At 43.6% G+C, this 26,585-nt stretch overlaps 1 protein-coding gene and 1 pseudogene across 1 annotated transcript; both read right to left on the reverse strand.

Moving 5' to 3' along the window:
- LOC116868567 overlaps positions 1-26,585 on the reverse strand; it is a 99,693-nt pseudogene that overhangs the window by 51,243 nt on the left and 21,865 nt on the right.
- On the reverse strand, positions 338-13,164 carry LOC116868571 (signal-regulatory protein beta-1-like). The gene is made up of 6 exons (XM_032859023.1): positions 13,080-13,164; positions 9,484-9,840; positions 7,923-8,243; positions 6,649-6,987; positions 2,516-2,623; positions 338-727 (listed from the first exon to the last, which is right to left on the reverse strand). Exons 1-6 carry the CDS (start codon positions 13,147-13,149, stop codon positions 621-623), a joined length of 1,302 nt encoding a protein of 433 aa, XP_032714914.1. The 5' UTR covers positions 13,150-13,164; the 3' UTR covers positions 338-620.

Here is a 26,585-nt window from a genome sequence, read left to right on the forward strand (position 1 = left end):
TCCAGAGTTTGATTTTGTCTTAGCTTGGGCCGTTATAACAAAACAGCATAAACTGGATGCCTTGAAACAACAGGAACTTATTTCTCATAGTCCTGGAGACTGGAAGTCTGAGATCAGGGTGCCATGATAGTTGGGTTGTGATGAGATCTTCTTTGAAGTTGCAGACTTCCAACGACTTGTATTTTCCCCTGGTGGATGGAGTGAGCTGGCTGTCTGCCCCCTTTTCATGAAGGCAATGATCCCATTCATGAGGACTCCACCCTCATGACCTCATTATCTGCAAAGTCCCCACCTCCAAATTCCAAGAGCATTGGAGAGATACAACTATTTTGTTCAGAAGAGATTTCCTTAGTTTTCACTCCATGTCCCTTTCTGTCCCAGAATTCCATGCAGGATACCACATTACATTTTCTTGTCATGTCTCTCTAGGCTCCTCTCAGCTGTGAGAGCTTCTTGGACTTTCCTTGATAGCAACAGCCTAACAGTTTGGCATGCTGCTCAGGTATATGGTGGAATGTCCCTCATTGCAATTTGTCGGATGCTTTTCTTATACACAGACTGGGGCAGTGGTTTGGGGGAGGAAAGTCACAGAGGAAAAGTGTTGTTTTCATCGCATTATATCAGGGAGCACACAGTGGCCGTGGTTTATGACTATTGGTGAACTCGTGATGATGTGGCTGGACTGTATTTGTCAGGTGTTCCCTCTGTAGTTTAATTAGGTTATGAGCTGTGGGAACACGGAGTGAGAGAAAGGAATTGATATTTTATACAGGGTGGTTTATGGAAGGGACTTTTTAATAAGGTGATGTTTAAACAGAGCTTCAAAGAGGGAGAGAGTGTCATGCAGATCTTTAGGGGGAAGAAACAGAGGAAAGACACAGTTTGACTTCCATTGCCATGGAATCACTGTAGCTGAAACTGGAGAGCTGTAAGAGACGAAAAATGGTCCAGGAAGGAATGCTGGTTGCCAGGACCAGGGAGCAGCCTTGGGGTAAGCAGTGTACAGATTCTGGGTGGAACTCACTGGTTTTGGGAGGAGGCTTGCAGTCACACCTGAGAACTTTTCAGGAATTTTATAAGCAAGTTGTGAACCACTGTTAGTTTGCGTTGGTCACATTGGGAGTGTTGACACCACGAAGTCCACAAGTACTACAAATCAGGATTCTTTTCCTTTCCCTGAGAAGATTACTTCACATTTACCATATTGCCACTGCACACAGCATTCTGAAGGCAGAATTGAATATGGCATATAAAGTAAGAAAACCAAGGATGGCTCCAGGATTCTGGACTGCCATCTCATGTACATGAGCAGTAGGGCTGGGAAGAAAGAAGGTGACAGAGGAGCTAATGTTCCTATCACAGGGAGGAGGCCATTTTGTCCTTGGGACTGAGGAGTAGGACATGTAGGCAAAGGGGAAGGAGAATCATTTCTCTTCTTCAAACCAGGATGAGATTCATTGTATTTAAGACCCAGTGAAGAACCTCACTAAGCCTAGAATGTCTGGGGGTTGGCAGAAATAACTCCCAAGAACATAGACGTGAGCATGCAGTTCATGGCCATAGTCCCCAGAAGATGAATGATAGACACCTGGTATGTGTAGGTGGGAATTGTTTCTCACATTCAGGCACATACGCATGCATCAGTCTCCAGAGAAATTTCCTATGGCCTCTCTGAGGACCCGGTATGAAGACCCAGCTCTGAGGGCATCAAGGATTGTTAGAAGGAGCAGAAGGGACTGTGGGCAAGTGGGTCTCTGGAAGAAGAAGGTATTTGGGGCAGAGTTGGGAAGCTTCTAGTTGTTCCTTTTCTTTGGCTGGGCCCCTCAAGGAAGGAAGGAGGCAGCAGAGACTGAGGGTGACATGTAGTAGGAGAGAAAGGGAGGAGCTATGGGACCCATGTTCACAGTTGATTATCGGCTCAACATTCAAGAAATGTTCCCCACGTGTCTCTTATTGCTATTGGTGCTATTTTCCTCCTAGGACACCTGTTGTGAAAGGACAGGCAGCTCCTGATAGAGGACTCTGCCACTTTAACCTCCTCCTGTAGGGCTTGATCCCCTCACTCCATCGCCTCCAGTATGTCCCACAGAAGATCAAATTGGAAAAAATCCTGAGAGCAGCCCTCTGGCACCTGTCAGCATTCCTCTAAATGCAGACATCTTGTGACCAAAGAAGCTCCAGTTCTCCGTTATCTAGTGATGTTCTCCAAGGGATCCTCCCATGCAGCTGCCTCTCATTCAGCCTCTCTGCCCACTTCCTTCTCAGAATCCCTAGGACTCTGTCCACACTCTTCGATAGCCTTTGACCCTGCCCACCTTTTATAGGGTAAATGCCCCCGCCCCCAACACCTCAGAGAGCTGGGACCCCTGAGACTCCAGAGGATATCAACGGAGGTGTGTCACATGCTCTTTACTGCAGGTGGGCGCTGACCCTGTGTGACCTGTGGGCTGCCCCTCTTCCTGACCTGGCTCTTTCTGGGACTAACTGTGCCTGCCTTCCCTGACCCACAACTTACAATTGGGCACTCGCTTCCTGTGGACATAGATGGCAGAGACAGTGATGAGCAGCACCAGCTTTGGGCCCAGGGTGACAGCCATCAGGAATGGAGTAGATGACCTTGACTCTGCAAAAGAAGGGTTAGGAGGCACCATCAGAGGGGGGCACCCTGGAGTCCATTCCCTGGGTCCTCCACTTACTTTATCTGAAGTGACTCAGGCTTATCAATGCTCTGAAGCTCATGAATTCTTCCCCTACTCAAGGCAGAATTCGGGGTAAGACGTTCCTCACCTCACTCACCCCTTTCTTACTGCCAGGTGTCCTTCTTGAGGGAAGAGGTGGGGAGAAGGACCAATCAGGAACGGGTAAGTTTGGTTTACTGAATTGGTCCTCACACCCAGTGGCGCAGGTCAAACAGCCTCTTTCTGATGAGCCAACAGGCTCCTAGTTTACAGAGGGTGGACAGATGAGGTGGCTCAGACCCAGGGAAACCCCTCACTGCTGGCCTGAAGGATGACTCTGAGACCTTGTCTTTGGACCAGGACAAAGCCAAACTCTCTGGGCCATAGGGACAAATGTCTGCCTGGCCTCAAGGAGTGAGAACAGATATCACGGTCATTGAGGGGCAAGGCTGTCCTGCTTTGCTCCACGCACATGGTTTGACGACTCCCATGTACAGAGGTGAGGAGGGAGCCTCAGGATGACCTGACCTCAGGAGACCTGCTGGCTGGACAATATCCTGGGGAATCAAGGAAATGGGGTCTAATGCTCAGGAGAGTTTCAGACACATCAGGCCACCTGAACCCCGTTGCCACTTTCAGCCAACATCTGTCTCTTGGACATAGACTGTTGATCTGAAGGACAGCTTCCAATTTTTTGACTTTCTACAATGACCCATTTTTTATTTTATATTTGAGTTTAAAAAATCCAAATATTTTTTGAAATATGTAGAGCAATCTTAAAAGAAGGAGTAGGTCCTGAGCATATTTTCCCCTGCCATGTTAGAGGATATCAGGTCTCTGCTTTGGTGCCCCTGGGCTTTTTCTGAGTTGAAAGAGCTTTATTGGCCATGTTTGTACCTGTTTCTATAGGGGAGCCAGTACTAGAAGGATTGAGGAAGTGGGGGTACAGAGGCTAAACCATTCCTCTCCATTTAAAACAACTCACAAAGAGCATTCAGCTTGCTTGCTCTCTGTCTGAGGCTGAGTCTTGCCGTGCTGAATTGTGTCAACATCTCCCTTTGCCTGTCCTGCCTCCTTTGCTCTCTCACGCAGATGGATCGGGCAGCAAACCACAGTGAGCTTTCTCTCTTCTCATATCATCTGAGAGTCTCCCTCCTGGGTCACCTGATGTGTGGAGTTTGTCTGGTTGGGGTCTGGAAAGCCAACTCTAATGGGCCCATTTGGATTGGGGTCTATTTCTGCCAGCTGGTCATGAGGCCCCCATCCCTGTGGGAGGTAGAACAGGGTAGGTGTCGGCTTGCCCTGTCCTTGTCACTGCTGAAACCTCACCGCGGTGACCTGGGCTGGTGTGAGCAGAGGCAGGGAGTATCCTGGCATTCTGGAAATGATGAGATAATTACAAGAGCTATGGGTTGGGTGGCTGTTGCAGGGCATCAACCCTTTGGAGAAAGACAGTGCAAAGCGAAGACTGATCACATGTGAAAGGTTATGTGTGAATGTCCGGGGACTTCTGAGTAACACTGCAGACTCTTACCTCCTAGAGCTGGAGGGCAGGAAAAGCTGAGGACACCGTTGGGTACAACATAAACATAAGAGTATCAGTGCTAAAGAGAGGACTGAATTCTCAGCTACACTGCACCTACTGTGCTAGAGTGCGGCCCTGATGGGGAAATATGGGAGATGGATACCGAGGTCTGGGATAAGGACACTGGGGCCAAGCATTTCAAAGCCCTGTGGGCACTTTGTAATGGGCTGCTGAGTACATGACAGAGGCTTAACTATTCATCTCCAAATACAGCCTCTCAAACCAAATGAAAAACAACAAAAGGACAGTAAATTCTATGGAAAACTGGCTCTCGGTAGTCCTTGAAGAGCAATGCCCAAACTGCAGAATCTCTGGAGACAAAAGAGAAAAATCTCCACGTCCAAGTGCACATCCCCTTATGCCATTCCCCTCCCACATTCACCAAGCACAGGAAAGGGCAGGAGATGGTATGGACTCATCTCTCCCACCTCTCCTGGCTCAGTAGAAGCCTGCCCCCTGGAACTCACATGAGGTCCACGCATGGAAGGTTCTGAAAGGTGGAAGAGGAAAGCAACTGGGCTAGTTGCTTCCATTCTGGAGGGGGAACCTACACCAGGTATCCTGGGTCCACACTCCCAATTCCACAAGACGAGAGGAGGCTCAGCTGTGGCCTCCTTGAACAAAGAAAAGTCTAGACTTGATAATGTTTTTCCTATTTCAAAAAAAAAATGAGGGGGAGCAAAATTAGCCCAAAGCAAAAAAAGGAAATAAAGAAAGAGGAGAAAAGGCAAAGAAATTAACAACAAAAAATAGAGGATATCACTGAAATGAATGTGGGTTCTTTGAGAAGACTGATAAATTTGAAAAATTTCTAGCCATTGTGACAATGAAAAAAAAATGAGAATTTACACATTTCCAATATCAGGGATGAAACGGGATACCCTGTAGACATCACAAGGATTAGTAGGTAATACTATGAGAAGCTCTATGTGCAGAAATTTGACAACACAGAAATTTGACAAAAGACCACATTTCTCAAAAGCACAGCCTACCACAAGCATTCAATATGAAATGAAGAATTTGAGTAGCCCTAGCTATTCAGATTCTATTCAGAGAAATAAAAGAATCTGGTGCCTGGGTGGCTCAGTGGGTTAAGCCTCTGCCTTAGGCTCAGGTCATGATCCCAGGGTCCTGAGATGGAATACTACATTAGGCTCCATGCTCAGCAGAGAGCCTTCTTCCACCTCTCTCTCTCTCTCTTCTGCTTGCCTCTCTGCCTACTTGTGGTCTCTCTCTCTCTCTCTGTGAAATAAATAAATAAAATTGGAAAAAAGTCATGAGACCCAGGTATTTCACAGGAGAATTCTTTTAAGCATTTACAGGTGAATTAAAACCAAGTTAGGTCCACAAAATAAAGTTAACAGAAGAAGCTTTGGAAAATTGGAACGTATACTCCATTTTAGATGATACTGGAATTATTGTTAATTTTACTAAGAGTGTAATAGAATTGCTTTTATAGAAAGAACCATGTCATTAATCACATGACCACACAAGTGTGGACTCCATTTGGAGCTGGATTGGATCCATGACTAATTCATTAGTGGACACAATTATGCAACTTCTGCATACCTCTAGTTTTAAGGGAAATCGTTCATTTTCCCCTTCCTATCTCTAGTCTCCTGGGCAGAAGTGACAGGAACACTCGGTGGCCTAGTGTTGACCCAGGCAAGAGGACACTGTCATTGGGCATGTTAGACGGACATGGACCTATGAAAGATCTTCTGGAACAAAGACTCCTGGAAAACTGGTTTGACCTCCCCCTGATGTTATATGAGAGAGAAATAAGGAATGCTTTGGTTGTAGATAGGGGACTCTGTAGTTCTTTGGGACAATGCTCCCCTGCTATAATTAAACCCCCCCCCTTTTTTTTGCACAGGTTACTGGTCCATCTTCAGGGACTCAGGTTTCCCTCGACTAGCTTAGCTCATCAGCTGTACTAAGGGCAGAAAATATTCATCGTCTGTCCTCATTGTTTCCTGAGTCCCTTCTGTAAAATTCTAGGTCACAGGGTTGGTTAAGCAGTAAAGGAGACAAGAAATTAGTTGGCATTGGCATAATGTAAATGTACTGTGAGCAACCATGACTATTGCTGGTCTGCTGTCACAAATAAAGGAAGAGAAGAGACCCCAGGTGTGACCACACACGGTCACCTGGGAGCCTGGTCAAGACTCAAAACTCCAGGTCCTCAGGGACCCTTCTGGAATTTCAGAGTGCGAAGTGCAGACATTTTCTGCAGTGATGATGGAAAAGCGTAGAATGGATAGAGATTATGCCGGGTGGGAAATAACAGGGGGACGGGGTGTCTGGCCAGGCATGGTGACTTAATCATTGTCAGGTGAAGGAACAGGGAGCAGGACAAAAGAAACAGGATCATTGAGGCCTCACCCTGGGTTTTATGGGTTTTCTGGTCCTTCTGGTGGGCAGAGGCCACGAGGGTATGGTTTCTGGTGACTGCGGGCTGCCCATCATGCTGCACCAGGCAGGTGAACACCACGTCTTCCCTGTGGGCGGATGAGTTCACCAGGACCCAGCTCGTCCAGTTAAAGGTCCCATCCTTGTTCTCTAGGAGGTTCGAGGCCCTTGAGGCCTTTTCTGTTCGGGACACGTTGCCATTCTCCAACCAGGTCAGCTGCAGGTGCTGGGGGTAGAACTTCTTCACTTGGCAAGTGATCTTCACCTGGTCCCCTGACACGGGCTGCTGGGAAACCTCCAAGGTGGGTGGAACTGAAACAGCACAGGTCAGAAGCTCTCACCTTATGGAACAGACAGAATGCGGGGAAGGGGCTCAAGAACCTATCTCCCCCCCACACAGCAAGGGAGTCACCCAGAACAGGGCTAGGCATGCAGCTGGTGCTCAAACACTGAGGGTAGTCTTTGCATATGAATGAAATCCCTAAGCACAGTGCCCAGTACACAGTAGGTGCTCAAGGATTGATGGCTCCTCATAGGCTAAGACTGACTGAAATCGAGATTCTCACCCCCACGCATACAGTTGGAATAGAATAACTGTAGCACTGGAAGAGATTATGCTAAGTGAAATAAGTCAAGCAGAGAGAGTCAATTATCATATGGTTTCCCTTATTTGTGGAGCATAACAAATAGCATGGAGGACAAGGGGAGTTAGAGAGGAGAAGGGAGTTGAGGGAAATTGGAAGGGGAGGTGAACCATGGGAGACTATGGACTCTGAAAAACAATCTGAGGGTTTTTGAAGGGGCGGGGGGTGGGAGGTTGGGGGAGCCAGGTGGTGGGTATTGGCGAGGGCACGGATTGCATGGAGCTCTGGGTGTGGTGCAAAAACAATGAATACTGTTAGGCTGAAAATAAATTTAAAAAATTAAAAAAAAAATAACTGTAGAAAAACAAATGACCTCACCAAGCACACTGTGGCATGGAGTACAACAGGTGCTCAATAATTGGAATTGCTACGGTAAAGTAAGGGAAACTACCAAACGCAGTAATTGGCACATGGTAGGTGTTCACCACCCAGCGGCCATGGGAACAGTAGGAGATGATGGCACATCTTGGTGCAGGTGACCTGGAGGGTCTGCCAGGGGTCAGATCCAGGAAATGGACGGCTTGGGTCAGGAAGTGGGGGAGAGACATGCTCAGGGACTTGGGGGCCAGACCCGAGCTGGGGCTGGTGGGGAGGGGCATCTACCTCGGAGGACCTCAGACAATTTGGCAGTCCCACGAAGGGGAGGGCCCCCTTGTAAGGTCACGTGGGTCACCTCGCAGATGACCTGGGAGCGAACGTCCCCCGGGACCAGCACCAGCCTGGTTGTGCTGGAGATGCTATACGACGTTCTGTTTCCCTCTGGGTCCACGCTGGTCTGGGAGGCTGCCAGCTCATTCCCGTTTCTGAACCATCTCAGGGTGATGTTTCTGGGGGAGAAGCCGTGGGACTTGCAGGTGAAGTTCACTGTCTGCTCCGGTGAGGCCCTGGCTGTGGGACCCGAAACCACGGGGGGAGAGGGTTTGGCTACAAGAGGAACATTTGTGAACAGTGAGCATGACTGGTCCTTAGCGCTCAGGATACATGTGAGGCCCTGTGGAGAACCGGACACCCTTCTGATAGTGTGCAGAGGGTGTGTCTTCTCCTCCTCACACAGAGGAAGCCATGAAGTAACACAGCTCAACACTGAGTCGTAGGCAGGGCCCAGGTGCAGTTCCAAGCCCCTTTTTCTTCCATGCCAGGTGACTTCCCACCAATCTGGGCAGGGGAAGGACGTTTCTGATGGGTCTGAGTGTTGGCATCAACTGCTCCTAGCTGCCTTCCTGCAAACCTCACTGAGGTCAGAGAGCGTGTGCAGCAGTCTGTGCAGGGAACAGGGGACCCCCAAGAAAGCCACAACCAGCTGGCCAGCTGACCACAAGTGGGGCTGTGGCAAAGCGTGGCTCCTCCTCTGTGACATGAGACAGGAGAGATTTCTCCATCCAGGGTTGCAGAGAGGGGCGAGTAAGGGAATGTAAGCAGTTTTGCTTGGAATTTCTCACTGGAAACTCAGATGGAAAAGAGCAGATGAATCAGAAAGTGGCTGACAGTTACCTCAGTCTCATTATTGTGTAAAAATCCCCCTCTGAATATTCTTCTCCAGCCCTAATATAGAGAGCCTACTTGCCCCTGTTCCGCATCATGGCTTTGGAAATTATTCCCTGTGATCCCTTCCCTGTAAAATAAAGACAGATTTGTGAGGGAACTTCCCCTGGTGTTCTCTGTCTCTCCCTCACCAAGGAGCCAAGCTCCTTTGGTCCTGTTACAACGGGACTGCTCCTTACTGGTCATTGCATCCGAGGGGGACTTCCTGTGGCCTCCAGCTGTTTCATCCACAACAGAGCAAATGTCCCACCTTCTCCAGCCTGACAGTGACAACCACCCTCCTTTTCCATCTGACTTTCTCACTGCAAGTGGTTATGTGGAGGGGTCCCTCCGGGTGTCCAGACATGTTGACTGGACAACACCAGATGGAAGATGTGGGGTCCCGACAACTGAGTCTAGAATGTGAACTCTCTCTCACAGAGCTGAACACCCTCCAAGATGTGCCTCCCAGTCATCCTTAGTGGGCAGAGCCAGGAATGGGGTGCTCGGTGTTGCTGGGATTGCTAAAGTCGGGGACACCCACCACAATGCCTGATTCTTAGCTGTTGGCCAGACAACGGAGGGCATTCTTATTGACTTGTTGTCACAACCAGGGGACAAAGGAGGCCCATGCTGTACTCACCACTCACAGTGACCTGGGTGCCTGGTCCAGACTTAAACTCCTCATCATCAGGGGTCCCTTTCTGGAACCTCACACAGTAGTAGGTTCCGGTGTCTGCTGGGGTGATGTTACTGATGCGGATGGAAAAGTCCGTGTTGTTTCTCCTTGTGGTGTCTGAAGCATTTGTTACTCGGGGGAAGTGGCCCCTTTTGAAACTGAAGATTAACTCCCGTCCTGGCCCTGTCCCCCTGAACCACTGAACCGGCCCTATGGGGCTCAGGGAGGTCACGGTACAGCGCAGAGTGGCTGTCTGTCCAGCTGCGACAGACACTGACTTGTCAGGCTGGATCACCTGCAGCCTCGCCTCACCAGCTACACCTAGAGGGAAAACAGAGCAGTCATCTACTCATCCTACTGTGATCCTGTGCGTCTCCTCACGAGTTTACGCACAACAGCTCCCTGATGGAGTGCGCACTGGGAGTGGCCCTACCCTGGAGCCTGTAACGGGACACCCCATCACAACCCAGGAAACAAAGGAAACAAAGACACAAAGAGGCTCAGTGATGTGGCACAGAGTAGGTTTGACTTCGCAGCTGGATTTCCTGCCTTCGTGACAAGCTAGTTTCTTGAGAAACAGAAACTCTTTCCTTCTTACGTGAAGTGTCTTCAAAACCAAGCAGGGACAGGAATCAGAGAAGCAGGCTGCTGGTGCATCACACGTACACCCAGGGTTCTTTCCATTTCTTTGCTACTCCTCAGGGAGGAAATTTGTGGTTCACCCTTGCAGAGTGTGAGCTAGTAAAACCCATGCACTTAGAGGTATTTGCAACCAAACATGCCTCCTAAGGAGGGCAGATATTACAGGCAGGTCCTGGGTGTGCCAAGAACAATACGTACTTTGGTTTCAATTCTGGAGAAGACTGGGGTCAGGATGCTGAACTGCTAGGACGAAAATGGGAAGAAACAGGAATGCACCATGGAGGGAGACTTGTAGGGAGTATGGGAGGGGAGAGGGAAGAGGATCAGGTAGTCATGAGGAGCCAATGAAAAGTGAAATACCTACCATTTGTGTATCTATAATCCTCTTATTACTATTTTTGGCCCAGGCCTTGCCTCTGAGCTATGCTTTGTAGGTTCAAACACCATTCGACCTTTTTCTTAGCTAGGAGTAAACCTCTCACAGCTAACATGTCCTAAACTGAACTCAGTTTCCCACATATCCTTGCACATCTCAGCGGAGGTACCTTTATTTTCCTGGATGCTTGTGGTCCTGACCCTTGGGTGCCTTTTTTTTCCACCTCCATTCCTATGCTAATGGCTAAAAACTCCCGTACTGCAGGCACCCACAGGCTGACCTCTTCCCCTTTCTCTCCTGGCTGCTGTCTTGCTGCAAACCAGTTTACCTTGTTCACATGGAAGCACTGAGCTCTTGAGGGCTCTAGCTACTTCTCTCTATGCCCTGTGGTACTCCATTCTCAACCAAATGCTAGAATGAAACTCATGTCAGATTGTGTCACTTCTGTCTTCAAAACCTTGCAATAGCTACCATTTCATTCAGAATAAAATCCCGAATCCTTGAACAGAGTAAAAGGATTCTGCTCTCATGCTGTTCCCATGCTGTTTGGGAAGGCTCCTCCCCCAGAAAATCACATGGCTCACTCCCTCTCCTTCTTACAATCTTTGCTCCAGGCTGTTTAGGTACATCCCACCCTAGCATTCTCCCATTGTCATATCCAGCTGTACTGTCCTGTTTTTTCCTTAATGCTCTTCACTTTCTGTATCCTTTGTTATTTACTGATTTATTGCGTCTATAGTTTCCTGTCCTTTCCTCCACTATGATACAACTTCTACAAGGGCAACTACTTTGTCTCTTTTATTCATCAATATGCCCTACCTTAATATAACTGTTCTTGTCACCTTGTAGGTATATAGTTAATATTTGTATAATGTGTGAGTGCCCAATGTGACTCCTTGCTGATGCCGTGAACTCTATTTTCAGTGGAGAATTTCTCAGGACAGTATATCAGAAGCTGAGTTTCCCACATAGATGACTTGGAGGAAACAAACACTGCATATACCCAGAATACAGAAGCACTTGAGAGAAGCAAACCACAAACGTTCTTTACCACACCACCCCCTTCCCCACACTGATTGGAGGATCTGCAGAAATATCATGGGAGGGATGTGGGGTCATAGGGTTTGAAAAGAGCAATGATTAGAACTGTGAGATCTAGAATCGGACTGTCTAGGTTCCAATCCTACGTTCCCACTTATACTCAGTGACCTTGGCCCTTCCTGGGCCTTCTTTTCTTATCTCCAAGATAGAGGTGAGAGGAATGTCTACTTTGGATACAAAGATTGCATGATGTAATGGACATAGGCATTTCCAGGTGTGTGTGTGGCACATGGTGAGTGCTCAGTAATTTAGAAGGTTATCACTCAGGAGATTTCTGGAGGCACGGAGGCATCAGTGGACACCAGATAATTGGGATTGGGATATGAAAGTGGATATAATTACAGATGCAGTTCACATAGGCAGGAGTCTCTGAATTTGTGACCCTTCTTTCCTCACCCACTTTAATCCAGCATGGAGGCATTTCCAAGGTAGTAATGCACAAGGTTCTACTCATTTTACCAAGAGAGAAGTTTGTTTTTAATTTAAGAGCTTGGTGAGGGGTGAGAGGTAGGTTTAGAGAATTAAAGAAGAGGGTGAGTAGCTCAGAGACAGGGATCCAAACATCGTTCTAATGTGCATTTCACGTAGACTGGCTGCACTATGAGGAGAAAAAGCAAAGTGTTTTCAAAAATCCCATGTGTGTGCACACAGACATATGTGTACCTTCAGACATATGTGTACCTTTCCCTATGCCCATTCCTATGCACGCACGCATGTGCACACACACAAAGAGGTAAATGTATTCCCTGTGTATGTACAGTGTGGCCCAGCATGCTAGTATATTGATTGTTTTGAGGATTAAATGAAATTATAGTATATGTTAAACTTCAGTAACAATTTTGGCACCTTGGAAACATGCAGTACATCATTAAAAAGAGTTTGTGAGTACTTGCAGCACAGTGGAACTCTGAAGACCTTTGCGTGTGCTGCGTGATGGCTCTTCTACTGTTTGCCTCTCTGTGTTTCTGATGTTTCTGCACTTGGCCTCCACTGAGGAACCAGGCAGCATAACATGGTTAACAAGATGAACTGTGGAGCTCACTGGGTTGGACATGAACCCCAGCTGCTCCAGGGACTTAAGTAGGTGACTCTGGGCTGGTTACTCTCTCTGCCTCGGTTTCCCCATCTGCGATCAGGAGTATAGTCATAGATTTCAGGCAGGGATGTTGTGAGGATTAGATCAATGAACATACACAAAGCTGTCATTGTTACCCATTGAAGCATTGATTCTTTGGTTGCCAGTGGTAACCAGCTACAAGTGATGGATCCCCAGAGGAAATGCTCAGATCCCTGATTTCAAGCTCAGATGAGACCCAGTCCTTGGCTTACTGTGGAGGGTGTGGGTAGCACATCTGTGTTTATGTGGAGGCCTTAAATGCCCACGGGCAGGGAGAGGTTGCAGAGGCAGGGAAAGGGGAGTCTCCCTCAAGGCAATGCTCACCTGTGAGTCCCCACAGCACAGCCAGCAGCAGGTGAGGAGGAGGGCAGGGTCCGGAGGTAGGGGCCCACATGGTGGAGGCCTGAGGGTCCTGTTCTCTGCAAATGTGTGTGCTGGGTGATGGGGCCTCTGTTCTGTGGGGAGGAACAGCCCGCCCCTCTGGTGATGGAAGAGGAAGGAAGTACCTATAATGCAGTGACACAGCTATGAGGCAGCGATCTACTTCTGGATTGTGAAACAGATGTCAGGCAGAGAGGCCTCACATGGTGTTAGGGACCTCTTCTTCTGTTTTGGGTTGTGTGTGTGTGTGTGTGTTTTAATTATTATCATGTTATGTTAGTCACCATACACTACATCATTAGTTTTTGATGTTGTGTTTCATGATTCATCCTTTGTGTATAACACCCAGTGTCCCATGCAATCTGTGCCCTCCTTAATACCTATCACTGGGCTCACCCATCCCCCTACTTCCCTCCCCTCTAAAACCCTCCGTTTGTTTCCTGGCCTCTGTAGTCTCTCATTGTTGGTCTCTTGCTCTGATACCTCCCCACCTTTATTTTCCCCTTCTTTCTCCTAATGTCTTTCATGCTATTATTTATGTTCCACAAATAAGGAAAACCATATGATAGTTGATTTTCTCAGACTTATTTCACTCAGCATAATATCCTCCAGTTCCGTCCATGTTGATACAAAAGTTGGGTATTCATCCTTTCTGATGGTTGAGTAATATTCCATTGTACATACAAACCACATCTTCTTTATCCATTCATCTGTTGAAGGGAATCTCGGCTCTTTCCACAGTTTGGCTATTGCGGATATTGTTGCTATGAACATTGGGGTGCATGTGGCCCTTCTTTTCACTACATCTGTATCTTTGCACTAAATGCCCAGTAGAGCATCTACTGGACTATAGGGTAGTTCTATTTTCTACTTTTTGAGGAACTTCCACACTGTCTTCCACAGTGACTGTACCAACTTGCATTACCACCAACAATGCAAGAGGGTTCCCCTTTTTCCACAACCAATCCAGCATTTGTTGTTTCTTGTCTTGTCAGTTTTTTCCATTCTAACTGGTGTAAGGTATTATCTCAATATGGTTTAGATTTGAATCTCCCTGACGGCTAATGATGATGAACATTTTTTCATATGTTTGTTAGCCATTTGTATGTCTAATTTGGAGAGTTTCTGTTCATGTCTTCTGCCCATTTTTTGATGTGATGATTTCTTCATTGAGGATTGAGTTTGAGAAGTTCTTTATAGATCTTGGATACCAGCCCTTTATCTGTAGTGTCATTTACAAATATCTTCTCCCATTCCTTGGGTTGTGTCTCTCTCTTTTTTTTAATGTTGTTGACTGTTTCCTTTGCTGTGCAGAGACTTTTTATCTTGGTGAAGTCCTAGAAGTTTATTTTCACTCATTTCCCTTGCCTTTGGAGACATGTCTTGAAAGAAGTTGCTGTGGCTGATGTTAAAGAGGTTACTGCCTATGTTTCCTCTAGGATTTTGACAGATTCCTGTCTCACATGGAGGTTTCATTCATTAGATTTAAGCTAAAGACCGTAGTTAGAGATACAGAAGGACACTATATCATTCTTAAAGAGTCTATCCAACAAGGGGATCTAACAATTGCAAATATCTACGGTCCCAACATGGGAATGATGAACTATAAAAGGCAACTGTTAACCAAAATAAAGAGACATATTGACAATAAAACATTAATTTACAGACGTTAATTGACCTCAACACTCCACTCTCAGCAATAGACAGATCCATTAAGCAGAAAAATCACCAAAGAAACGAGAGTTTTGAATGACACACTGAACTAGATGGACTTCATAGATATATACAGAACATTCCACCCTAAAACAACAGAATACCCTTTCTTCTCAAGTGCACATGGAACTTTCTCCAGGATAGACCAGATTCTGGGTCACAACTTAGGTCTCAACCAATACCAAGAGACTGAAATTATTCCCTGCAATTTCTCAGACCACAGGACTTTGAAACTGGAATTCAATCATAAGAAAAAATTTGGAAGAAATTCTTTTTATGTTTCAGAGAGAGTGGACAGGCCCAGAAGAAATGATGCTTCCTGCCTGCCAGGGGCCTCTGCTTTCTGCACTGGGCCCCTCCCCCCATCTTGAGGTCTTCATGGTGATTCTCCACTTGGGAGCCCCAGGCTAAGAAGGATCTGCAGTTGGGGGCTGTGTCCCATCTTCTGAGCTCTGGACACCTGGGGGTGGCTGGCTTGTGGCCTCATTCTGCACCAGCTTCCACTAAGAGTTACTGAGCTGGAGAAAGAAATGGGTTCATCAGGACCTAAGAAAATTTAGGGTCAAATGAGGTGGGCTCCAGATATGATTCTCTATTCCAACCCTTTATTGATGGAATAGTAAACTTAGCCCAAATGCACAGTGCAGTGTGGAATTCAGAAGTTGTATTTGCTGAGGGTATATGGTTGGCTCAGTTGGTGAAGCAATTAATTCTTGTTCTTGGGGTTGTGAGTTTGGGTCCCAAGTTTGGTGTAGAGATTACTTAAAAATGAAATAAAATCTTTAAAATAAAGAAGTTGTATGTGCTTGACTCTAACAAAAAGCCTCATTTCTTCCTCTTTCTGGAGAGGAAGTGGGTTTTATGTCCCAGAGATCACTCTCCCAGGCATTTATCTGAGCAAAATGAAGACCATAGCTTTACACAGTCTCTGCGTGAATGTTTAGAGCAGCTTTTCTAAAATGGGAAAAAATTGGAAACATGCAAAATGCCCAGTTATAAATGAATGCTTGAACAAACTGTGGTGCATTCCTATCAGGATATACTATACAGCAATAAAAAGGAATAACTTATTTACATGTGCACAACTTGTGAGATTCCAAAGGCATTATGTGGAGTGAAAAAAATCACTCTCAAAATGTCCATACTGTGAGAATCTGCTTCCACAACAGTCTCAAAGTTATAGAAAACAGATTGGCATGGGCCAGAGGTTTGGGTGGTGGGGCTGGCTGTCACTCAGAGAGGACACCACAAGGGTGAGCTCTGGAGCCATGGAATTGTTCTGTACTCTGAATATGGTGGTGGTTACCCAAAATACACATGAGCAGATCAACACACACAAAAGCTGGGAATGTTACACGGCTGAGACACTTGATGTAATAAGCACTGGGTGTCATATGTTACTGATGAATCACTAAGTTCTACCCCTGAAACTACCACTACACTATATGCAAACTAACTCTAATTTACATAAAATCTTGAAGGAAAAAAAGGATTGAGTATAAAACAAAATGTCATTGCCATTATAATGTGGACACTAACTATGACATTATCTAAATTTAAAATAGGAAGGGGGTAGGGTAGAAATGCACACATCTGGTGTGGTTTCCATAGTAACAGAGCATTGCATCCCCATCATCCAGAGTGGGAAGTCAGTGAATAATGCCTACGGGTGAGAAGTCAAGAAGAGACAATATATGCATGCTCTATGAGATCTGGGTATAGAATCTAGAACAATCAGTTAAAAATTATCAATTAAAGGAGTGGAAAATGGTTGCCTCTGGGAGGTGGAAAATAGTGGGAGATCAGGAGACTCCAGTTTTCATATGTAGAAAGTATAGAACTATTTGCCTGTTGAAGCGTGTGCATGTGTAACTTTAATGAAGATAAAAACTAACCTAGGTGAGATGATTGATGTTGTAAGAGTTACAGAGAAGAGAATGTCTGTACATTAGTCTGAGTGTGATAAGCTTGATGGATAGAAGATCAATGTTCAAAACTCAATTACATTCTTATAAAGAAGTCGCAAACCCGTAATAATAATTTTTAAAGATTCCGTACACCAGAAAGTATTCTAGATAGCTCTATGTAAGGATGCATAAGCACATAATGGGACTAAAAAACCCTGTAAACTGGTGAGCTGAACATCATCAGAGAAAACCTTAAAGACCTCATATCCGTGATTGGCAAAACAGTATCAGAAAGATGTCAATTTGCACACATGGATATACAAACTGAAAGCAATCAAATCATAATTGCAAGAGGGTTTTTAATGAAAGTTGACAAATCAGGAAACTCTAATTGATGCAAATATATGTTCTCCAGTGGAGCTCTGATGAAATCTTTTTTATGCACATAATAAATGTGATTGTCCGTCTTCTTTCTGCTTTGTTGTTAGAGTTCCTTAAATATTCTCTCAGGCATTGCCAACTCCTTCTTAGAGGGCCAGACAGTAAATGCCTTATGGCTGCCGCCCTTCTGATCCGGGCTGCAATCACTCCTCTCTGACACCTTAGCCTGAAGGAAGCCACCAATTATAAATACAATTGGTACAAACAGGCAGTTGTCCCCAATCCAAGTCCTTCATTAGATTTCACATGACAATTTTTGTCTCCCAGTTGGTAACCTTCCTTTTTATTAACAATATCTTTTGAAGAATAAAAGTTTTAAAGCTTAATGAAGTCAATGGATCAATGTTTTCCTTTATCGATTGTGTTTCCCCTGTCTTATCTATAAAGTGTTTGCTAACCCAAGACCAAAAAGATTTAGTTTTGTGGGGCGCCTGGGTGGCTCAGTGGTTTAAGCCACTGCCTTCGGCTCAGGTCATGATCTCAGGGTCTTGGGATCGAGTCCCACATCGGGCTCTCTGCTCAGCAGGAAGCCTGCCCCCCCCCGCCTGCCTCTCTGTCTACTTGCGATCTCTCTCTGTCAAATAAATAAATAAAAAATCTTAAAAAAAAAAAAGATTTAGTTTTGTGCCCCACCCCGCAGTTTCTTCTAAAAGCTTTATCATTTCAGATTTTATATACAGGTATGATCCATCTGATCATATTAATTTGTTCTTAGTATTTTTGTGTGTTGTTCAGTAATATTAATATTATGTAATATTATTTTAGGAAGGAGATTATGCTGAGTGAAATAAGTCAGAGTAGGTCAATATGGTTTCACTTATTTGTGGAATATAAGGAATAGCATGGAGGACATTAAGTGAAGGAAGGGAAAAATGAAGGGGGTGGAGAATCAGAGTTGGAGAGGACTATGGACTCTGGGAAGCAAACTGAGGGTTATAGAAGGGAGGAGGGTAGGGGGATGAGTGAGCCAATGATGGGTATTAAGGAGGGCACGGATTGCATGGAGCACTGTGTGTTATATGCAAAGAATGAATCATGGAACACTACATCAAAAACTAATGATGTACTGTATGGTGACTACCATAACAGTAAGAAAAGACAATATTAAATTTTGTGTGTAAAGAAATAGTTAAGAGTCTTCTTTTTTTAACATACTAGTATCTAATTATTTCACGGCCATTTGTTGAAAAGATGGTCCTTTCCACATTGAATTGTTTTGGAACCTTTGTCAAAAATCACTTGGCCAGGGCAGAGAAGTAGCAGGCTGAGATGACACCAGGTAGCAGGAGATCAGCTAGATTGTTTATCAAACCATTCCGAACACCTACAATTCCAACAGGAGATCAAAGGGAAGAAAAGCAGCAATTCTAGAAACAGAAAATCAACCACTTTCTGAAAGTTAGGACCTGTGGAGAAGTAAATCCAAAGAGGGAAGATAGACCGCGGGGTGAGGGGCTGGCTCCCGGCAAGCAGTGGAGCACAAAATCAGAACTTTTAAAAGTCTGCTCCACCGAGGGACATTGCTCCAGAGGCTCAGCCGGGGTCAAGCCCATGTGGGGACAGCATGGTCTCAGTTCCTGAGGGGTCACAGAAGAATCGGGGGTGTCTGAGTTTCACAGAGATCACAGGCACTAATGCCTGTGGTAAAGCCGGCTACAGAGACAGAGCTGAGGAGTGAGCTCTCAACTCGTGGTTACCTTAAACTGTAATCCGTGGCACAGTTAGGCCACTGCTCTGTGAGAAGAGACCTCACAAGGTCCAGCAAGAGCCCCCTGGAAGAGTGCAGGGATCTGATGGGTTTGGAGAATCCAGGCAGGGCTGTTTGCCAGAGACTGAGACACTTGGTCACAGGCTGGGTGAGCTTGGAGTGTGGCTGGAGGCCAGGGAGATGGGAGTGATTGTACGCTTTTCTCTGAGGGTGCACTGAGGAGTTGGGCCCCGAGCTCCTGGCTCCTTCAGGCCAGAGATTGGAATGCCACCATTTTCATTCCCGTCCTCCAGAGCTCAACAGAAAGCGTTCAGGGAACAAAAGCTCACGAAAGCGAACCCTAGCGGATTACCTAGCCCAGCTCCTATTAAATGTGGTGCAATTCCGCCTCGGGCAAAAACACTTGAGAATCACTACAAGAAGCCCCTCCCCCAGAAGATCAGCAAGAAATCCAACCACAACCAAGTTCACTTACCAAGGAGAACAGTGGAATTCCAGAGGAGGAGAAAGTAAAGCATGGACTTCATGTCTTTCTCCCCATGATTCTTTAGTCTTGCAAAGTTAATTAATTTTTTTAACTTTTTTTTCTTATGCAAAATTTTTTAAACATTTACTGTTTCCTCTTTTAAATTTTTTAACTAGTTTATCTTAACAATACCTTTCATAAAAATATATTTTTTGAAAGTTCATTATTATAGTCATATTTTATCCTTCATTGTATCTGACTTTATTTTTTGTATACACATAGGGTTTTTCATTCTAAAAAAATCTGGGATAAAACTTCTTCTAATAGATCAAAATATACCTTAAATCTAGCACAGGGCTTTGTTCTAGTCTCCAGCCTGAGAAAATTCCCTCCACTTTCTTTTTTTTATTCTCTCAACCAACTTATCTTATGAATTCCTCTTTTAGAAATTTTTTTTAATTTCATCTTTATATTCATATTCCACCCCTTCATTGTGTTTACCCTTATTGTGTGTGTGTGTATATACATATATGTACACACACACACACACACACACACATATATATATATATATTTTGTCATTCTTTAAAATTTGGGGAGGTAGTTTCTTCTAAGAAACCAAAATACTCCCAAAATTAAGTGGGTGACTCTGTTCTATTCACCAGTCTAATATATATATTTTCTTTTTTATATATTTTCTTTTCTTTTTTTTTTTTTTCTGAACTTCTTTTTACCCTCTTTCTTCCACCCACAATTTGAGTTCTCTTCTGATTTGGTTAAAGCACATTTTCCTGGGGTCTTTGCCACACTTTTAGTATTTTATTCACTCCTTCATATATTCTTATCTAGAAAAAATGATAAGGCTGAAAAACTCACCACAAAAGTAAAAAGAACAAGAGACAGTACCAAGGGCTAGGGACCTAATCAATATGGACATCAGTAATATGTCAGATCTAGAGTTCAGAATGACAATTCTCAAGGGGCTAGCCTTGCTAGAAAAAGGCATGGAAAATATTAGAGAAAACCTGTCTGGAGAAATAAAAGCCCTTTCTGGAGAAATTAAAGAACTAAAATCTAACCAAGTTGAAATAAAAAAAAACTATTAATGAGGTACAATAAAAAATGGAGGCTCTTACTTCTAGGATAAATGAGGCAGAAGAGAGAATTAGTGATATAGAAGACAAAATGATGGAGAATAAAGAAGTTGAGCAAAAGAGAGACAAACAACTACTGGACCACAAGGGGGTATTTGAGAGATAAGTGATACCATAAGACGAAACAACATTAGAATAATTGGGATCCCAGAAGAAGAGAAAGGGGAGCAGAAGGTATATTGGAGAGGATTATTGTAGGAAATTTCCCTAATATGGCAAAGGGAACAAGCATCAAAATCCAGGAGGCACAGAGAGCCCCCCTCAAAATCAATAAGAATAGGTCCACACCCTGTCATCTAATACGAAAATTTACAAGACTTAGTGACAAAGAGAAAATCCTGAAAGCAGCCTGGGAAAAGAAGTCTGTAACATACAATGGTAAAAATATTAGGTTGTAGCAGACTTATCCACATAGAACTGGCAGGCCAGAAAGAACTGGCATGATATATTCAAAGCACTAAACAAACAAACAAAAAAAAACAAAACATGCAGCCAAGAATACTATATCCAGCTAGGCTATCATTGAAAATAGAAGGAGAGATAAAAAGCTTCCAGGACAGACAAAAACTAAAAGAATTTGGAAACACTAAACCAGTTTTACAGGAAATATTGAAAGCAGTGTTCTAAGCAAAGACAGAGCCTAAAAGTAGTAGACCAGAAAGGAACAGAGACAATATACAGTAATAGTCACCTTACAGGCAATACAGTGGCACTAAATTCATATCTCTCAATAGTTACCCTGAATGTAAATGGACTAAATAGCCCCAATCAAAAGACACAGGGTATGAGAATGGATAAAAAAACAAAACCCATCAATATGCTGCCTACAAGAAACTCATTTTAGAACCAAAGACACCTCCAGATTAATAGTGAGGGGGTGGAAAACAATTTACCATGCTAATGGACATCAGAAAAAAGCTACGTTGGCAATTCTTATATCATATCAATTAGATTTTAGGCCAAAGACTTGAATAAGAGATGGGGAAGGACACTATATCATACTCAAAGGGTCTGTCCAACAAGAAGATCTAACAATTTTAAATATCTATGCCCCTAACATGGGAGCAGTCAACTTATAAACCAATTAATTAAAAAAAATCAAAGAAACACATCAACAATAATACAAAAATAGTAGGGGACTTTAAACTCCCCTCACTGAAATGGACAGATCATCCAAGCAAAAGATCGACAAGGAAATAAAGGCCTTAAATAACACACTGGGACAGAGGACATCACAGATATATTCAGAACATTCCATCCCAAAGCAACAGAATACACATTCTTCTCTAGTGCACATAGAACATTCTCCAGAATAGATTATATCCTGGGTCCTAAATCAGGTCTTAACCAGTATCAAAAGATTGGGATCATTCCCTGCATATTTTCAGACCACAGTGCTCTGAAGCTAGAACTCAATCACAAGAGGAAATTTGGAAAGAACCCAAATACATGGAGATTAACTAGCGTCCTTCTAAAGAATGAATGGGTCAACCAGGAAATTAAAGAAGAATTGAAAAAATTCATGGAAACAAATGATAATGAAAACACAATGATTCAAAATCTGTGGGACACAGCAAAGGCAGTCCTGAGAGGAAAATATATAGTGATACAAGCCTTTCTCAAGAAACAGGAAAGGTCTCAAATACACAACCTAACACTACACCTAAAGGAGCTGGAGATAGAACAACAAAGAAAGCCTAAACCCAGCAGGAGAAGAGAAATCATAAAGATCAGAGCAGAAATCAATGAAGTATAAACCAAAAGAACATTAAAACAAATCAAAGAAACTAGGAGCTGGTCTTTGAAAGAATTAATAAGATTGATAAACCCCTGGCCAGACTTACCAAAAAGAAAAGGGAAAGGACCCAAATAAATAAAATTATGAATGAAAAAGGAGAAATTACGACCAACACCAAATATACAAACAATTATAAGAACATATGAGCAACTATACACCAGCATATTTGACAATCTGGAAGAAATGGATGCATTCCTAGAGACATATAAACTACCACAAAATGAACCCAGGAAGAAATAGAAAACCTGAACAGATCCTTAAACAGTAAGGAGATTGAAGCCATCTTCAAAAATCTTCCAACAAACAAGAGCCCAGGGCCAGACGGCTTCCCAAGGGAATTCTACCAAACATTTGATGAAGAATTCATTCCCATTCTCCTGAAACTGTTCCAAAATCTAGAAATGGAAGGAAAACTTCTAAATTCATTTTATGAGGCCAGCATCACCTTGATCCCAAACCAGACAAGGATTCCATCAAAAAAAAAAAAAAAAGAGAATTACAGACCAATATCCTTGATGAACACAAATGTGAAAATTCTCACCAAAATAGTAGAGAATGTATTCAACAGGACATGAAAAGGATTATTCACCACGACCAAGTGGGATTTAATCCCAGGGCTGCAAGTTTGGTTCAACATCCACTAACCAATCAATGTGATACAATATATTAATAAAAGAAAGAACAAGAACCATATGATACTCTCAATAGATGTTAAAAAGCATTTGACAAAGTACAGCATCTTTTCCTGATCAAAACTCTTCAAAGTGTAGGGATAGAGGATACATACATCAATATCATCAAAGCCATCTATGAAAAACCCACCGGGAATATCATTCTCAATGGAGAAAAACTGAGAGCTTTTCTGCTAAGGTCAGGAACACGGCAGGGACGTCCGTTATCACCACTGCTATTCAACATAGTACTAGAAATCCTAGCCTCAGCAATCAGACAACAGAAAGAAATTAAAGGCATCCACATTGGCAAAGAAGAAGCCAAACTATCACTCTTTGCAGATGATATGATACTATATGTGGAACACCCAAAAGACTCTACCCCAAATCTGCTAGAACTTGTACAGGAATTCAGTAAAATGTCAGGATATAAAGTCAATGCATAGAAATCAGTTGCATTTCTTTACACCAACAACAAGACAGAAGAAAGAGAAATTAAGGAGTCAATCCCATTTATAATTGCACCCAAAACCATAAGATACCAAAGAATAAACCTAACCAAAGAGGCAAAGAATCTATACTCAGAAAACTACAAAGTACTCATGAAAGAAATTGAAGAAGACACAAAGAAATGGAAAAATCTTCCATGCTCATGGATTGGAAGAACAAATATTGTGAAAATGTCTATGCTACCTAAAGCAATCTACACATTTAATGCAATCCCTATCAAAATCCCATCCATTTTTTCAAAGAAATGGAACAAATAATCCTAAAATTTATATGGAACCAGAAAAGACCTCAAATAGCCAAAGGAATATTGAAAAAGAAAGCCAAAGTTGGTGACATCCCAATTCCAGACTTCAAGCTCTATTACAATACTGTCATCATCAAGAGAGTATAGTACTGGCACAAAAACAGACACACAGATCAATGGAAGAGAATAAAGAACCCAGAAATAGACCCTCAACTCTATGGTCAACTAATCTTTGACAAAGCAGGAAAGAATGTCCAATGGAAAAAAGACAGTCTCTTCAACAAATGGTGATGGGAAAAATTGGACAGCCATATGCAGAAAAATGAAACTGGACCATTTGCTTACATCACACATGAAAATAGACTCAAAATGGATGAAGGACCTCAATGTGAGGAAGGAATCCATCAAAATCCTTGAGGAGAATGCAGGCAGAAACATTTTTGAACTCAGCCGCAGCAACTTCTTTCTAGGAACATCACCAAAGTCAAGGGAAGCAAGTGCAAAAATGAACTTTTGGGACTTCAATAAGATCAAAGGCTTTTGCATAGCAAAGGAAACAGTTTACAAAACCAAAAGATAACTGACAGAATGGGACAAAATATTTGCAAACCACATATAGATAAAGGGCTATTATCCAAAATGTATAAAGAACTTACCAGATTCAACACCCAAAGAACAAATAATCCAGTCAAGAAATGGGCAGCGGACATGAACAGACATTTCTGCAAAGAAGACATCCAGATGGCCAACAGACACATGAAAAAGTGCTCCACATCACTCAGCATCAGGGAAATACAAATCAAAACCACAATGAGATACCACCTTACACCAGTCAGAATGGCTAAAATTAACAAGTCAGGAAATGACAGATGCTGGTGAGGATGCAGGGAAAGGGGAACCCTTCTACACTGTTGGTGGGAATGCAAGCTGGTGCAACCACTCTGGAAAACAGCATGGAGGTTCCTCAAAAAGTTGGAGATAGAGCTACCCTATGACCCAGCAATCACACTACTGGGTATTTACTCCAAAGACACAGATAGAGTGAAAAGAAGGGCCATATGCACTCCAATGTTCAAGGCAGGGAAATTTTGACAGAGATAGAGAAGTAGTTCAATGGCAATAAGACCTCCAAAAAGAACCACACATTCATGGAGTGGTCTGCTCTATGAGCAAAGGCAGCTTTCTGATCAGTAAGTTCTGGACAATTTATCCCAATGGGAGAAAAAAAAAATAACATCCCTACCATCTTTAACACACACAAGCACAGAGCTCAGAAGAATAAAGCTAGATCAAAGGTATAAACAGAAAGAGCAAAATTTCATCAAAAATTGAATGCTCTTTTTATATTACAAAAGCTCCCAAAGGATACTAAAACTGTTGCTGCATGGACCACAGCAGAGGAGCTGGAGGGACGCTCCCACATGAGCCTACTGACACACACAGAGAAACATTTGTTGCAAAGCTGTATTACCCAAATGGCAGAAAGAGCTTTCATACCATCCTGAGAAGAATTTCTAAGTTTTAGCATATTCTTGTAAACAAGAGCTACAGGGTCATGGAAAATTGACAAAATGGAGCTATGTAAAGCAACATGAAAAATCCCCAAACTGTGTTGAACATAAAAAAAATGGAAGTTCCAGAATACTGTATATATATAAAAGCATTATATAAAATTTAAAACATGCAAAGTAATACTACATATTGCTTAAGGACTTATAGTATGTTATAAAATTATGAAATCTAATTTGAGAATAATAAAGACCAAATTCACAATGGTGTTTTTAAAAGAAACAGAGGATCATAGTGGCAAAATGTTAATATTTTGAAATTTTGAGCACATACTATGTGGCAGGCACTCTCAAGATGAGATTGATGGTGCAAATCAGAAAAAAGACCTCTACTCACTGCAGCCCAGCCCCTCTGTCTGAGTTCTGAACTCTCCTGCAACCAGGATCATCTGTGCCACTAGTTACAGTCTTCCAGTCCTTCATCAGCTCCATAAGTAAAGTTTAGCATTAATTTTCTTATTTATTCTGAAAGTAAGTCCTAAGAAACTTGGCATATGAAACAGCATATGGGGGCACTCTCTGGATTTTGGAGCTGAAAGCTTTGACCGTCATCCGACCTTCACATCTTGGACCCCCACTCAGGATTCAAGGGACTTCACTGAAAAACCTGCCACCCTCAGGGCACTGCATGATGCATGAGAGCTGGAAGCCTCTGAGATCTCCTACAGACATTTAGAGAAAACAAGGCTCTTCCCAACCTTTCCTTGAGGCTGAATGCCCCCGTGGTATGTGCTGTGTGAAATAGTGGACTCATCTTGGACTCCTCTGATCAGCCTATGATAGTGACCACAACCTCTCTCCTTATGTACTAAGGCATGTCCCCAAATCACCTGTTATAGCTCTGCCACTTGCAGATGTAGGTGATTGTGAAACTCATCACCAGCACCTTGAAGCCCGGAAGGAAAGCCACAAACACAAGGACAGGCATCTCTGGATTTACCACTAGGCAGAAGGAGACAGCAAATGGGACTCTGTGACTTTAAAGACCTCATGCCACTCAGTAGACGAGGATGACCCAGTAGCTCAGAGCAGTAGAGGTGAACTTACCTGAGCTTCCAATGACCTGTGTATGCAGAGGGCTGCTGTGTAGAAGGTTGGCCTAGATAGGAGGTTGTGCCTCATGCTGCACCTTATAGATGAGGATCCACTCAGACTCTTGCCCCAACACATTCACCAAATGCAAGCTTTCCAAAGTGTAGGTCCCATTACTATTCTACTTGGATGTGAGCTGCTTGGCTCCCTTGAACATAGGACACTTCTCGACCCACG

Source organism: Lontra canadensis, unplaced genomic scaffold (genome assembly GCF_010015895.1).
Source record: "Lontra canadensis isolate GAN:19392208 unplaced genomic scaffold, GSC_riverotter_1.0 scaffold16, whole genome shotgun sequence".
NCBI classification, from domain to species: Eukaryota; Metazoa; Chordata; class Mammalia; order Carnivora; family Mustelidae; genus Lontra; species Lontra canadensis.

Bases quoted from the DNA above. Each gene is read 5' to 3' on its own strand.
- LOC116868571 (XM_032859023.1), bottom strand. From the start codon at position 13,149: ATGTGGGCCCCTACCTCCGGACCCTGCCCTCCTCCTCACCTGCTGCTG. The intron at 9,841-13,079 runs GTGAGCATTGCC...TTTTCCCTCTAG, and splicing joins TGTGCTGTGGGGACTCACAG to GTGTAGCTGGTGAGGCGAGG. The intron at 6,988-7,922 runs GTAGATGCCCCT...GTGCTGTTTCAG, and splicing joins ATTGTCTGAGGTCCTCCGAG to TTCCACCCACCTTGGAGGTT.